Here is a 16,480-nt window from a genome sequence, read left to right as displayed (position 1 = left end):
GGCATCCTGTTAAAAATGAGATCCGGAAAAATAGATCAAAAAAATCTCCTTTCATGGGATTGAGCTCGGTTAAGACCTTCAGCAACTTGGTTTTGTTGCCTTGCAATTTGATTTTTTGGTTACCCCTTTACACAGTCTGCTTCAGCCCATCCCGTCCACTCACTGTTAGCTACCGTGCATGGGGAGCACGCCATGAGTTTTTAGCACAGGATATTTTGGATAAATGAAGGAAGCCTTGGATGTCTCCACATCAGTATCTTTGTTCATGGTCTGTCTCTCATACTTTACCTCTTTCTTTCTGTCAGTTCAGAATGAAATGCACATCTAAAATTGATCACTTTTATTTGCTTGTCCACTGGCTTTTGTGACCCTCTCTGTTTTTTTTTTTTTTTTCCAGTTTTACTCACCCTTCTTCCCCCTGCATTCTGAATATGAGAGTCCAAAACCACCCTTCCGGGCATAGTTTGTATTTGTTTTCCTTTACTCAATGAAGTTGGTGACTTGCTCTTCTAACCTGCTAATCTCTGTCCCACACACTCACACTTTCTTTACTGTCTGGCATTATTAATGTTTAAGTGGAAATACTTTATTTCTCTGAGGAAATTTTTAGAAATTATTCTTGTTTTATTCATCTTTGTTATTCCTTTAAAGCTTATGTTAGTTCATTCATGCAATCGGGTCCTGTTGCATCTTTCAGTTCTTTTGAACACAGTTATCTTTTTCAGATGCAACTGTTGATTATTCAACTATCATGTATGTAATTGAAATAATGTTGGCAGACTTAGCAAATAAAATTATAGGGTATCCAGTTATATCTGAATTACATATAATTATTGAACAATTTTTTTTAGTATAAGTACAAGGATATTTCAAAAAAATTCATGGAAAATGAGTATTATTTTAAAAAGCTATGACATAATTTCAATTTTTTTTGGCCAAAAGAAGCTTATTTTTTAATTCTAATTTTTCATGAACTTTTTCAAATACCTTCATTTGTCCTTAATATTGCATGAGACATCCTTATACTGGAAATGTTTTGGGGGGTGGACTTTCTGGTACACTGGGTGAAGCTGCCATTTGGGATACCTGCATTCCATACGAGAGTGCCTAGAATCCTGTCCTCCCTCCACTTCTAATCCAGTTTACTGCTATGTGCACCTGGGAGGCAGCAGATGATGGCTCAAGATCTTAGATCCCTGCCTCCCATGTGGAAGACCCAGTGAAATTTGTAGCTCCAGGTTTCTGTCTGGTCCAACTCAGGCTGTTGTGGGCATTTGGGTTGTGTAGCAACCAGTGGCTAAAAGATTCTGTCTCGGGCCAGCGCCGCGGCTCACTAGGCTAATCCTCCGCCTTGCGGCGCTGGCACACCGGGTTCTAGTCCCGGTCGGGGCACCGGATTCTATCCCGGTTGCCCCTCTTCCAGGCCAGCTCTCTGCTGTGGCCCAGGAGTGCAGTGGAGGATGGCCCAAGTGCTTGGGCCCTGCACCCCATGGGAGACCAGGAGGAAGCACCTGGCTCCTGCCATCAGATCAGCGTGGTGCGCCGGCCACAGCGCGCCAACCGCAGCGGCCATTGGAGGGTGAACCAACGGCAAAAGGAAGACCTTTCTCTCTGTCTCTCTCTCACTGTCCACTCTGCCTGTTAAAAAAAAAAAAAGATTCTGTCTCTCTCTCTCTCTCATCTCTATTTCTTCCTCTCCCCCTTTACTCTTTCAAATAAATACAAATAAATAAACAATTTTTTTCATTGTTTATCTGAGATTCAAATGTAAATGGGCATCTCATATTTACCTGATAACCTCAAATTTAAAATGTTTGTACTTCAGTTTTGTCCTCCAGATAAAACAGATAAGTGAACGTACCTACCTTCCTTGAGTAGGTCAGAGATTCCACATCTGGAACATCGCATTCAGTCAGTTAACTAAGAGTCCCTTGGTGCCCATCGCATCCTATTTGGAACCCTGCTGGTTTCTTGGTTTGCTCTTTTTCTTCATTTTTTTTTTTTTTTTAAGTGATGCTCAGTCCCTTTGGTCCCCAGCCCCAGGCTCTGTACTTTTACCATGTTAGTTTTTACATCCCAGTTGCTAAGTGCTTGTGGTCACCGCCCATCTTTCTTTCTCCATTCTTACTCTCTCTTGTCATTCCCTTCCCTCCTTTCTTATCCACCCCAGACACTCACAAGTCTTCACCAGCCCTGAGGAACTTTCCTTGACCTTTCAGTGCTCCTATGCTTTAACCTATTCTTTTGCTAATTTTTTTTGAAAAAAGTATATAATTGCTGTTGGATTTTTTTCACGCCCACTAATTTCTTAGCATATTGTACTTTTCTCTTTACCCGTCACTCAACTCTGATGACTTGTTCATAGTCGTTTGCAGTATCTTCGCTTCCATTGTGAGTAACCTAGATGTTTTATACTTTTTAGTTCCCCTTGGGCACATTATTCCTTTGTAGTTTTATTTAGTTCTATTACTCCAGTGATTTAACTCTTTCTTTGCAAATGATTTCTGAATTGGTATCTCCAGACTTAATCTTCTAGAGCCATGTCCAGATACATTAAATGTCCTCTCCTTCTCAAAATGATTAGCACTGAATATTAACAGGAGCTACATTGTAATTGCAGGTGAAAGCTGTAAGCCTCCTAAGAGGAAGAAGTAGTGTGTTATGAGGGTTCTGTAGGCAGAAAGGACTTCTGAACTCGCTTTATTGTTTGTCTTGTGCATAAAGTTCTGATTTAACCATTTAAACAATCTGTGTACAACTTTGAATTGAAAATAAAGATCAAAATCATAGGGAAGTGAGAATGATCTACAAGGAGAAAAGGCCAGTAGCAGTGAGGTGAGGAAGGGGTCTCCTATACTAAGCCCACAGAAAACGGTAGTGGCTGGAATGGGGGAGATGGCAGTGACTGTGGGTGAGTTGGCTCATGACGTGGATGATACCTGAGATTTGGGGGCATTAATCTTGACCGACATCAGCTTGTACGGAACCATAGTATTGAAACAGCACAAATACTTTAAATGCCTTTTCAGGGATATTTAAGTAGAATTGTTTATTAGCTAGAACTTAAGTTTTGCAAGTGGGAAACTGTGCTTTGAAATTGTATATATGCTGAGATATATACATGTTGCCTAAAGTTTTTAGACTTGAGTTCCTAGTGATAGATGATGTTTAAAGCCTAAATTTTCTATGTATTGACACAATCATTTGAAACTTACAACATACCACCATTTTAAGTTGATGTAGTCAGGAAAACTCTCTGTATAGTTTTCACCTCAACCTGAATCTTTATGAAAAAAACAATAATTGCTGATGTTTTAATGCAGCTTACCTCTTTGGGAAGTTCTAGTTATAATGAAGGATTCTTCTGAAATTAATGTGCTGAAGTAAAATTATGGTAAATTTTTACTGATTTAACAGAAAGAAATCTGTTACCTATTATGACCTCTAAACTTTAAATGTATTCTGCTAAAAACATCCATATGCAGAAATCTGAAAAACAAAATGAAATATGATTCATTGCATTTCAGAAGCAGAGTTTGATTAAAAAAAGAAATTATGCAATTCAGCAGTTTACAAATTGAAGCTAATATACCAAAAAAAAAATTCAGGGGGAATACCTACAGCTTGTTTTTTACTGAATTATGTAAGCACTTTACCTTTGGGGTCTATAAAATAAGAACTCTTTCTGGCTGGGGATTCCTCTTTTATCATTAGATCACTCACATCAAGAGGATTCATTGGATAATGAAAGATGTTGATAATGTGTTTGGTGTGATTTAGTAGCAGAGGACCGGAGACATTTATCTTTCCACATTTATACTTAAGGTGTTTTCAAGTAACTCTTACATTAGTACATGGCACACCCATTAGCCCTGGACTCAAGAGGAATAAAGGTCTTGGTATTTAGAATGCTTCTGAGCTGAGTCATGTAATCCCTTCCACCAAATCACATTGATATTCAGTTAGACAGCTAGGATTTTGAAACTCTATCTCCAGGAAATAGTCATAGTTATTACAGTATGCAAAAAAAATCTTTCTGTATAGCAAAAGACATTCACTTAAAGGGTAAATTTGTAAGGAGGATCAAGTATCAGTAGAAGAAATTTTGTTAAGCAAGGGTGTGAGCCCCCAGAAAACTGCTCATCACAGAAAATGTTCAAGCAGTGCGTGAACATCTGTCTTTCAAGATTGTTGAAGACTGGTGGTAAGAAATCTGATAAAATTATCTCTGAGGTTCTTCCAAACTGTAATATTCTAGAAAAAGTTTCTTAGGCATAGAGGTCATTAATTTTTGGTTCGCCAATAATTCAAGAAAGTTATCCTAATAGCATATTCTGATACAAGAATGTCATGTGCATGGGATTAATTGAGAGCGTAGTCCGAATATAAACCATGAGAGCAGCATTATGGGACTGGAAGGAGCAACACTACGGTTGCTCACTGGAATTTGGCTTAAGCAAGTTCCCATAGGGCACTCTGGAGCACGAAACACACCATGTTAATCATTCCCGTTTGAGACAGGGGTCGTTTTATACCCCTACTTTAGTGTTTGTCAATTATTGGTTGTGAGAGGGCATGCTGTTCCAGGTGACATTGTTCTTGTGTGGCTCATGGCAGTTCTGAGAAAGAGCCAGTGGTGAACTAACAGCAGCCAGTCATCAGTGGAGCTGGGGGTGAGTGCACTGCCATGCTCAACCATGCATTAGAAACACATAGGGAGAGGTGAGAGCTACTGCAGAGCAGCACAGCACTGACCACATGACAGCAGTACACGAAAATGGACATGGTAGCATAGGAAATGGAAATCCCAAACCTAGCTCCACAGCCTGTAAGGCATCCCAGAATGCTCAGATGCTAATCTGGAGCCAAGAAAAAAAGCTGTGCTTCACCAGGATACATAATTGAAAAGGCCAGGACCATCCTCATTTGTATTGATTGTTTCTCTGCAGCACCACTCTGTTTAGAGAAGAAATAGTGTATTTGTGGAAGTGCTTGGTGAGTGGGAAGTTCACCCCTACTCTCACCTGCAGAGCAATAACCATAGGGCAGTTGGAGGAGGCCTAAGAAGCTGTGCACTAAAAAACAAGCTCTCTTTGTACAACAAAGGTGTTTCAGAGAGTCTCACATTGTAGACTTAGGGTATTATTAATGTGTCTCACTTTACTCTCAGGAAGGGTGCCGGAAAGAGGGACTTTGTGGTTTTCTTCCTATGAACAGACGTTCTATTGTAAAGCAGCAGCCCAAAGTTGATAGCACGTTGCATCATTCTCATTGTGTTTCCAATCATTGTTGGCCTCTTGGCTTCCCCTTATCATTAGCACCTCTTTCTTTCACTCTCCAATGGTTATCCTCAGACTATTTTATAGAAATTTTAAAAAAATTTATTTGTATGTATCTCATAGATAACAACATTAGGAACATAGTAATTCTTCCCACCCACTGTCCCCTACCCCTTCCTCCTCCCTCTCCTATTTAGTCTGAAAAAGAAAGGAAAAAAAAAAAAAAAAGAATGGACTAAAAAAAACTAAGAGAACTGTTCCTCATCAAGCATCGAAATCTACTTTTGACATGTCAGTGTGCTCTGGGAAAACTGTCATGTTCTTTTTCTCTAGCATCACAATGCTACCTTTGACTGGGCATTTTTGTCGAAGAAGGAATGTTTGAAATATGGAGGAAAGCTCGTGGGAAACAACTGTAATTTTGTTCCTGACGTCACACTTATGTCATTCATCCTCTTCTTGGGCACCTACACCTCTTCTATGGCTCTGAAAAAATTCAAGACTAGTCGTTATTTTCCAACCACGGTAAGTACCTGAATTTTAAATAAATTTCATGGAATTTACACTATATCAACAATAATACAATTTTACATAATGAGAAAAGTACCAGTAATTCAACCTGTCCAGTATAATTTTGTGTGCCTAAAAAGCTTCGTTCTAGTCTCTGTTCGTGTGGATTCCTTTTTAACACGATTGTAGTACAGCTTTGAAAAACCACCCAAGGATTTGCTCCTAGGATTCTTTCATAAATTCTGTCATAATTCTGAATGTACTTGAAAAGGAAAAAGCATAAACTCTTTTATGTTAATCAGGAGTTTTGATGTTGGAGTATTTCTGTTCATCAGCTGAATATGTGAGTATTTTAGTATTTGAATTATGGACTTTGGGAGTTTTAAATTGTGTCGTTACACAAGTATTGATATAAGATATGACTGTCACTTGAGCCAAACTTTCCATCCTGTAAGTATGAATGCCATAGTATGAGAAACAGATAACTAAACTAGGTTGTGCAGACTTCCTGTCTCCCATTAATATGCTTTGATGAGCTAAGAATAAAATCTATGGTTCATTGAGAGACTACAAGATAAGAGCAACTTTTAGTTAATGACATTTGGTTTTTTATCTGAAGCATGAAACTAACATAATCCTTTGATTTGCAGTTCAGGATTTAGTGTTTTGGATGTCAATATTTCTTAGGCAATCTTGATTACGCATGATTTATATCAGTAACTTGCTGTATACAGCTGCAATCTATTCTCTTGTGTTATGTGTCGAAGAGGTGGAAGAACTTTAGAAGATGAGAAGCACTTGATAAAATTCCTAGAAAATGAAAGTTAAAATTAGTGTATTCACTTTCACCTGGGAAATTTTTGACTCTGGTTCTTCTGATAAAATTGGAAACAAAGGGAAGGATTGATAATGAAATGTCTGGAATTAGATGCCCAAAGGAATGAAAAATTTTCAAACAATCAGGTGTAAAAAGCAGCATTCCATGTAGACTGCTTAAAATCTCACAGATAGGCAATTCACATGCAAAATTCACACACACACACACACACACACGCAGTCGAGAGTCTTAGGTGGAGGCTCTACTTGCAAGTAGTTATTGTCTGTGTCTTGGCTGCTTCACACATTCAGATAAACTGTCTGTTCCTGAACACATTTGAGGTTGTAACCCCAGCTCATACACTACAAAATGTGCTTACTTGAGCCACCTGTTTAATTATGTGGATTTTGTGTAGAACAGATTCCTTGGTGAGGGGCTTTGAGGTTTATTTCTTATATATTAAGGTTTTTTTATTCTTACTTTTTAATTCATTAGACATCTTGTCTTTTTTTGGTTGATTTTGTTTGTTTCCTGGCTTACACTTTGCAAACCTCACCACCTGCCGAAGTCTGATAATAAGCATGGTAGGTGGAATCAGTGTCTGTAAATGCATGTGGTTATTTCTGGGCTCTCCATTCTGTTCCAGTGATTTACATGTCTTCTTAAAATTTTTTTGGCCAGTATCATGTTTTCTTTTTTCTGTTACTCTTAATAAGTTTTTTTTTAAAATTTAATATAAAAGGAACAAATTTCATGTATTTCATACTTACAGTTTTTTTTTAAAGATTTATTTTTATTCATTTGAAAGACAAAGTTACAGAGAGAGGCAGAGACAGAGAGAAAGGTCTTCCAGTCACTGGTTCACTCCCCAAATGGCTGCAATGGTCGGAGCTGAGCTGATCCGAAGCCAGGAGCCAAGAGCCAGGAGCAGGGGCAGGGACCCAAGCACTTCAGCCATATCCCACTGCTTTCCCAGGCCATAAGCAGAGATCTCCATAGAAAGTGGAGCAGTGGGGACACAAACTGGTGCCCATATGGAATGCCACTACTGTAGGCAGAGGCTTAGCCTACTATACCTCAGCGTCAACCCACCTCATACTTACAGTTTTAAGAGCATAATGATATTTCCCATTCTACCCTTCCTCCACCCCTCTCTCTCACCCCTTCTTCCATTCTTTCTTATTTTTCTTTGAATTTTTACAATGCCATACTTCCAATTTACTTTATTTATTTTACTTATTTGACAGAGTTAGACAGTGAGAGAGAGAGAGAGAGAGACAAAGGTCTTCCTTCCATTGGTTCACCCCCCAAATGGCCACTACAGCTGGCACTGTGCCTATCCAAAGCCAGGAGCCAGGTGCAGGGTGCAGGTCCCAAACTCTTGGGCCATCCTCCACTGCACTCCTGGGCCACAGCAGAGAGCTGGACTGGAAGAGGAGCAACTGGGACTAGAACCCAGCACCCATATGGGATTCCGGCACCACAGGTGTAGGATTAGCCAAGTGAGCCATGGCGCTTGCCCCCAATTTACTTTTTAACCACAAGTGTAACCCTCCACTAAATAAATAATTCAACAAGTAGTAAATAGAAAGCTACTATTCCTCAGGGGTTTGATTACTATTCTGAAATCAACTAGTGTGCTACCTCCAACTTTATTCCTCTAGTTGAAGATGGCTTTGGCTATTTGGGGTAGGTTGTGACTCCACACAAATGTTAAGGATGGTTTTTCTATTTCTATGAAAACTGTTATTGGAATTTCGATAGAGATGCATTGAATATATAGATGGTTTTGAGTATTGTAGATGCTTTAACAATATTACAGATTGAGCATGCCTAATTCAAAAGTCCAAAGTACTGTATGCTACAAAATCTGAAACTATTTGAGTGCTGACATGATACCACAAATGGAAAATTCTATACCATAAAACTTCATTTTATGCAGAAAATTATATAAAATACTGTATAAAATACTTAAGGCTATATTATGGTATATATGAAACTTAAAACAATTTGTGTTTAGCCTTGGGTTCCATCCCTAAGATAACTATTTATGTATATGCAAATACTCTAAAAAGTCTGAAAAATTTATGGTCCCACGGATTTCAGATAGAGGATATTCATCCTATAAGTCTTCTCATCCATGAACTTGGGATATCTTTCCCTTTATTTGCATGTTCTTCCATTTCTTTCATCAGTTCTTTGGCTTTCAAATTATTGATCTCTCCCTGGATAAATTGGTTCCAAAATTATTTATTTTATTTTATTTTATTTTATTTTTAAGCTTTTGCAAATGGAATTGTTTCTTTTTATTCTTTAAGACTTACTTTATTTATTTGAAAGACAGAGTTACAGAGAGAGACAGAGACAGAGAGGTCTTCCATTCACTGGTTCACTCCCCCAGTGGCCACAATGGCTGGAGCTGAGCCGATCCAAAGCCAGAAACTAGGAACCTCTTCTGGGTCTCCCACATGGGTGCAGGGGCCCAAGGACGTAGGCCATTTTCTGCTGCCCTCCCAGGCACATCAGCAGGGAACTGGATCAGAAATAGAGCAGCTGGGACTAGACCAGTGCCCATATGGGCTTTAACCACAGTGCTGACCCCAGAATTTTATTAATTTCCTTTTTGGGTAGTCTGTTAGTCTAGAAGCACTACTGATTTTTGTATAAGTTGATTTTATATGCTTCAACTTTGCTGAATTTGTTTATTCCTAACAGTTTTCACTGGCATTTTTTTAGAGTTTTCAACGTATAAGGTCATGTTGTCTGCAAATGAAGACAATTGAGCTTCTTTCTTATTTTGACAACTTTTATTTCCATTACCCTATTGGTCTGATTAGGACTTCTAGTACTATGAAGAATACAAGTAGAAGTGGCAAGACTGAGCATCCTTATCTTGTTCCTGATATTAGAGGAAAAGCTTTCAATTTCTCCCCATTGAATATTTTTGTGGATTTTTCTTAAATGGTCTTTAGTGTGTTGAGGCATGTTCCTTCTATACCACATTTGGTAAGAGTTCTCATCAGGGGCCTAGCATTGTGGCATAACAGGTAAAGCCACCACCTAAAATGCTGGCATCTCTTATGTGCAACGGTTTAAGTCAGGAATCGTCCGCTTCTCATCCAGCTCTCGGCTAATGGCCTGGGAAAAGCAGAAGATGATCCAGGTGCTTGGGTGCCTACCACATACATGGAAGACTCTAAAGAAGTTTCTGGCTCCTGGTTTTGGCCTGGCTCAACACCAACCTTTGTGGCCATCTAGGGAAGGAACCAACAGATGAGAGATCTCTCTCTGCCTCTCTAACTCTGAATTTCAAATAAATAAATAGATAGATAAATCAATCTTTGAAACAGAGTCCCCATAATGAAACAATGTGAATTTCATCAAATTATTTATCGATTTCTCTTGTGATGATCATAGTTTTTGTCCTTCATTCTCTTATTGATTTAAATGTATTGAATGCTTCCATCTCACTGATAAATTCCACTTGCTCATGTTAGTCAACCATTTTAATATAATCTTGAATTCTGTTTGCTGGTATTTTGTTGAGGGTATTTTAATTTACTCAAAAGAGAGTATGACTTGTGAGTGTATTTTTAATTTTTTTATCCTTGGTTTTTGAATCGTACTAATGCTGGTCTCATTAAATGAATTTAGAAATATTCCCTCTTCAATTTTTTTTTTCTGGAAAAATGTCAGAAGGATTTTTATTTGTTCTTTAGTGTTTAGTAGAATTAAACCATCGAGATATTAGGTCCTGGACTTTCCTTTGAAAGATAATTTTTATAACTGATTTATAAATTGTTATTGGCCTGGTCACTTGCTATTGGTCTGTTCAACATTCTTGTTTCTGTGTGAACCATTTTGTTAGTTATCCAACTTGTTGTCATATAATTAATTGTTCATAGTAATCTCATATTTGTATTTCTGTGGTATCAATTACTCTATCTTCTCTCATTTCTAACATGTTTATTTGAATTTTTTCTTTTTTATTAGCCTAGCTAAAGATTTGTCAATTTTTTCTATCTTTTTCCAAAAGGAAAAACAACAACAACAAAAACTCATAGTTTCATTGATATTTTTTCTCTTTTTAATTGTTTGGATTTTCACTGACATGAAAGTTGTACATATTTATGGGATATCACATGATTCTTCAATACATGTATGCATGTATGATATCCAGTCATGCAAACCTATCTATGTCCTTAGACATTTAACATTTCTTTTTGATGACAACATTCAAAATTCTTTCTTACATTTTTTAGAGAAATATATAGTACATTATCATTCTTTATAGTCATTCTATTGTTCAACAAAACCAGAACTCCTTATTCTTATCCAACTGTTACTTGATACATTACATTAAGCACCTTTTCCCCATTGTTCTCTACTCCCTTCTCTGCCCAGTTTTTTTATATTTTTTAGTCTCTATTTCATTTATCTTTGCACTGATATTTATTACTTCCTTCCTTTTGATAACTTTGTGCTTTTTCTGGTGCTGCTTTTAGGTTCTCTCTCTTTTTTTTTTTTTTTAACAACATTTATTTATTTTTCACTTTGTTTGAAAGGCAGAGATAGAGATACATACGGGGATAGAGATAGAGATGAGGGGAGAAGGAAAAAGCTGATTCACTCCCCCAGAATGGTGCAAAAGTCAGGCCTGTGTGAGACCAAAGCCCGGAGCCAGGAACTCCATCTAGGATTTCTGCATAGGTAATAGGGTCCCAATACCTGAGCCATCACCAGATGCCTCCCAGGTGCCCATTAACAGGAAGTTGAATTGATAGCAGAACACTCAGGATTTGAGCCAGGCACTCCAATATGGGACGTGGGTGTCACAAGCAGTGTCTATTACTTTGCCAAATGCCTATCCCTAGATAGATGAAATCATAACATAAATAGCGTGGAGATATTTAAATGATTTCTGAGGATCTTTGTATAAATGTATCAGTTTTCAGCTTGACATCTCCTCTTATACCTGTATGTATTTCACATTTACAGCTCAGTATAAAATATAAACATACATAAATTTATGTGTAAATGAAGGGGCCAGTGTTGTGGCACAGGGAGTAAAGCCACTGCCTTTGCCACCTGAGTTCCATGTGGGTGCCAGTTAGTGTCCCGGATGCTCCACTTCCCATCCAGCTCCTTGCTAATGTGCCTGGGAAGACAGCAGAAGATGGCTCAAGTGCTTGCATTCCTGCCACCCATATGGAAGACTCAAATGCAGCTCCTGGCTCCTGATTTCATCCTGGTCCAGCCCCAGATGTTGTGGCCATTTAGGGAGTGAACCTATAGATGGAAAATCTTTCTCTTTATTTCTCTAACTATGGCTTTTAAATTAACAAATAAATCTTAAATATATATGTAAATGATTAAGAATATTCTATTTTTCTCTGATTTTCCAAAATATATTTTAAGGTATCATTTAGAAGGATGGTTCCTATAAATAGGAGAAGCTAGGTGTATACATTCTTATTCTTACATATTATATTTTATAATTAAAATCTATATTCTTAAACACTATACATAAGACACACTTTTATTGCTATTATCATAATCAAGGCTATCTGATTGTTTTCAGTTCCTCACTCAAACAGACTCAAACCTCTACAAATCCAAAATGTTAATACTGAACAACAGAGCCCTTGTCATAAAAAAAAAAAAAAATTCTGTTCTCTAGCTTACACAGCCATTTCTCTTTGGGTTCTTCTTTCTAAACATTTGCATGAGTTGTTAGTTAAGACATAAAATACTGAAAAACGGTTGCACTTCTGTTTCTCACATCAGCCAGCAGAAGGTTGCATGCAGAATGGGTCCCCAGTCCTGTTGTCTAATTGAAACCAGTCAAGTAGTGATGAATGCTGCATTATGTGGGAAGAGTGCGGCTGTAGGAACGCTGCAGTTAGATTCTTGTGCCAACACTGCTGGTCACCAGCAGTGTGTCTTCGAGAGACAGCTGCCTCACCTGCAGACAGTGAGCTCAGGTAGATGACCCTAACATCCTTTTAAGCTCTAGTATTTATATTTTGAAGAGAGTTTTCTGGATCCATCTCCTAAATGAAATAAGTTCTACATATTGTACCAATGCTTATGGCAGAGATAGAGTCTTCTTACAAATTTGCAAAAAGTAATTATCTCCGTCTTTATGCCAGGTTTGTTTTTGCAACTCCTGCCAGTTTTTGTAATGCAGCAAATTCAAAATATGGTTTGCTTTCTCTCCACAGTGAAACTTACTTGTCTCTCTTTATGCATTGTCTCAGCTACTAGCATCACCGATCCTCACAGCCATTCAAGATCTAAATCTGTAAATCAGATCTGGTATATGAGTCAGGGTCCCAGCAGGAAGGAAGCAAATTATACACTAAAATTAAGATAATTTGAGGCGTTTAATATAGGCATTATTTAGAGAGGTGAGTTTGGACAGAATATCGCATCAGGTGCTAGTAACAGTGAGGTTGTTACCATCCTAGCCCTAAGAACATAGGAAACGTGCGGTTTCTGGAACATGGAAGGAGAGTTAAGGGTAGTGTTGCCTATGACCTTGGGTTTGGGGGTTTAGCCTTTCCAAGGGTTGCGGGTCTACTTCTGAGGGCTTGCTCTGCCAGCTACTGGCCAAACCTATTTGGAAACTGAAAAACCATGGAGTCTTTGTAAACCACACGGGTCTTCATCCCAAAGCAGGGAACACAGCAGAGAGGAGCAGAGAATAGATCTCGCGTGACAAAGATCCCTGTCACATGCAGCACTCCTGGTTTTTCTTGATCCAAGTAAACTTGTCTCAGTGTGCGTGTTTCTTCTGCTCAGTGTCTCCTTCACACGTACACTTCAGATTGCTGCATTCTGGCCTTTGTTACCTTCTCCTACACCAGTCGGTGGCCCACTTGTTCCTCTCTCACAGACACTAGCAAGCATCATATGAGCAAGTGAGATGCAGTAGGTGGCCTTTCCCAGCCTGCCTGCCAGGTCTTTCATTTGCTCATTGAAGCCTTCTGCAGACTGCTGATGTTCTGTGGAACAAGGGTAGGACACCAGAACTGCACTGAGCATCTTCGTCGTGTTCCCCATTCTTTATAGAAGGGCGCAGCACTCTGTCATCCTGTGCTGTGTCTCAGCAGCAAAACCCCCAGCAGCAGCATCACAGCATAATCTGTGATCTTCCATGGCACTTGGCTCAGGGCATTGACATGTCATGCTCCTCAGAGTGCCACACCAACAAATGATCACAAGCATGGGGTAAAAGTCGCCATCATTGCATATGTGGTGGCAAAGTGAAAGTGATAGTGAAAAATAGTAACAGGCTCCTGGCTTCTGCCAGGGGTTGCCGTTGTTCAGAAATGAACCGACAGATTGAATATTTCTGTTTCTCCATTACTCTTGCTCTTGCTCTTCCTTTCAAGTACAGGAAAACAACCATTTTTTAAAAGGTATTGAAGTCCTCTATGGATACAGGAAGTAATTTTGAAAGTGGTGCCCTGTTGATCCTAAGCATTTTCTTTTTAATTTTTTTAAAGATTTATTTTATTTATTTGAAAGAGTTAAAGAAAGAGGTAGAGCCAAGGAAGAGGGAGAGGTCTTCCATCTGCTGGTTCAGTCCCCAAATGAATGCAACAGCCAGAGCTGAGCTGATCTGAAGCCAGGAGCTTCTTCCAGGTCTCCCATGTGGGTGCAGGGGCCCAAGGACTTAGGGCATCTTCTAGTGCTTTCCTAGGCCAAAGCAGAGAGCTGGATCGGAAGTGGAGCAGTCAGGACTTGAACCAGCACCCATATGGGATGCCAGTGCTGCAGGCTGGGGCTTTAACCTGCTGCACACAGCACCAGCCCCAATTCTAAGCACTTTCAGTTTACTTATCCATCCTCGAAGAGTCAACATAGTTGAAATCTATGCACTAGTACAAAAATGGCCTCCTATCCCATTCCCAGGTTGTGTAACTTATTCTTAACGACTCATTAATTATCCTTTGCAAACTTTCATTCTTATACCATCACACAAATGACAGAACTGCCTTCCTTTTTAGGCCCTGGAGTCCTGTTTATATTTCTCTGAGTGAATCCAAGAAGACCCTATGAGGAGGTTAAGGGGTTTTGATAATTGTATCTTAATGAATTTCGGTGTTAGGACTTTCAATGCCATCTGGTTTAAATTGCCTCTGACTTTCTGACAAGCAATTGTCCTCATGATGCTTGAATACTTTCAGAACAGGAATTTAGGAGCCTGCGGGAACCCCTGAGAGAAATACAAATCTCTTTCCACAGCCTCTGTCTATGGGGTCTGCTCTTGCCTGCTGGAGGTGTACTGAACAAGCTGATTCTCTTCCCTATGTCAGATGTCAATTTCGGAAGATTCTCTCACAGCTTCTTAAGTCTGATCATCATTCTTCTTGGGATGTGCTTTATGGATTCCCACTCCTCTGGTTCTCCTCTCTAGATCAGTTCCAGTTCAGTTTCATTGTAGAAGAGATCCATCAGATTAGGACGTGATACTTCTTGTGTGGTTTAGTCACTGGATTTTGGCACACTCTCATTGGGGTCCTTGCTCTACTGCCCCATTTTGAAGCAAGATGGAAGAAGTCTTTAGTGATTGCTGTGGTCTTCTCTGTATCCCTGCTGAACTTCTGTAGGCCTCCTTCCCTCCCAGTAGACTTCCATTACCGAACTATAGGGCCCACGTGGATAAATTATTCAATCCACTTCCCTTCATTGCTCCCCAAATCTCTCTGACTTGGTACTTAATGGCATTAAAATCCCAGAGTCTAAGTCAGACCTTTCTTTTCTTGAATTCTGAATGTGGTGGTGTTATTGAACCAAAGTACAATGAATTAGGATTATTGCTATGACTAATATTAGTGCTTATTTCTTTCACGGTGCTTTGGAGTATTGGCTACCAGGGAAACCAAATTTCATAATTCTCATGGGTTCTTTGTGTGTCTTTTGTGATTGCCAAAAAGCATGTATTTGTAAAGCATATTCTTTTCCTATAGAATAAATGCTTTTTTACCCTTTGCTTAGCATTTTCCAAGCACCACTGTCATTAGAGGAGTTGACATCATAAATTAATATTTATTGAGAGTCCACAGGGTGCCTGCTGCTGTACTTGTCTCTTTGTTAAGAGCTCCACCCATTGAGAACTGCTGGGGAGGCTCATAGCCCTTCGCCCCCAGTTAGCTTAGCAGCAGCTGCACTTCTTGCAAATTGAAAACCAAATGTCCTCTGGGACTTCCAAGGAACTAAATTCATTTTTATCCCCTGTAAATTAACTAGCTTCTCACTGTTGGTGTCTCTATGATTATGACTCCTTTAATAATTAATACAGTACCATCCTTCATCAACAGTGTGTTTATAGCAGATGTATTAGGTTGTTTTGACCAAGAATGAAAGAATACCATATGGTTATTTGAATTTTCATTGTCATCGACTTAATTTCTTCTTTGCTTTGGTAGTTTAAATATTTAGGCTGCTTGCTTTTTCTTAGATTAATTGAGATATTACCTAATTAATTCTTCAGAGAACAGAAATAATTTTTGAAATAAAAACACATTCCTTTTATACAAATGTATACAAATAGTAAGATGTTAAAAATAAATGTTTGGCTTTTTCTTTATAGACCCATAACATGATTATATTTTTAATGGGGAGAATTGGTTCATTTATTCAATCATTTGTGAGAGCCTGTTTCTCCCATTAACTCCCAGTATCTCTGTGCACACATTCTCTGTACCATCTCCTGAGATTTATAATACAACCACATGTAAGATTAAATTGAAAGAATCACAGAACCATCCTGGTGAGATGCTGGTTATGGGGAAACAGAACCTCCAGAGGCAGAGCAGTGTAGGATGGATTTCTGGTTTCATGAGCTGTTTTGAAAGACTGCATG

The 16,480-nt window shown here is 38.8% G+C and overlaps 1 protein-coding gene across 2 annotated transcripts in view; it reads left to right on the top strand.

Moving 5' to 3' along the window:
• Positions 1 to 16,480, top strand: part of SLC4A4 (solute carrier family 4 member 4) — a 380,068-nt gene that overhangs the window by 306,809 nt on the left and 56,779 nt on the right. For both annotated transcript variants that reach the window (XM_062198724.1, XM_062198725.1), the window contains one exon: positions 5,613 to 5,804. In XM_062198724.1, coding sequence (XP_062054708.1) covers positions 5,613 to 5,804 — 192 coding nt within the window. The remainder of the gene's footprint in view (positions 1 to 5,612; positions 5,805 to 16,480) is intronic.

Source organism: Lepus europaeus, chromosome 8 (genome assembly GCF_033115175.1).
Source record: "Lepus europaeus isolate LE1 chromosome 8, mLepTim1.pri, whole genome shotgun sequence".
Lineage (NCBI taxonomy): Eukaryota > Metazoa > Chordata > Mammalia > Lagomorpha > Leporidae > Lepus > Lepus europaeus.
Note: the sequence above shows the minus strand (reverse complement) of the source record. Positions and strands in the feature narration are given on the sequence as shown.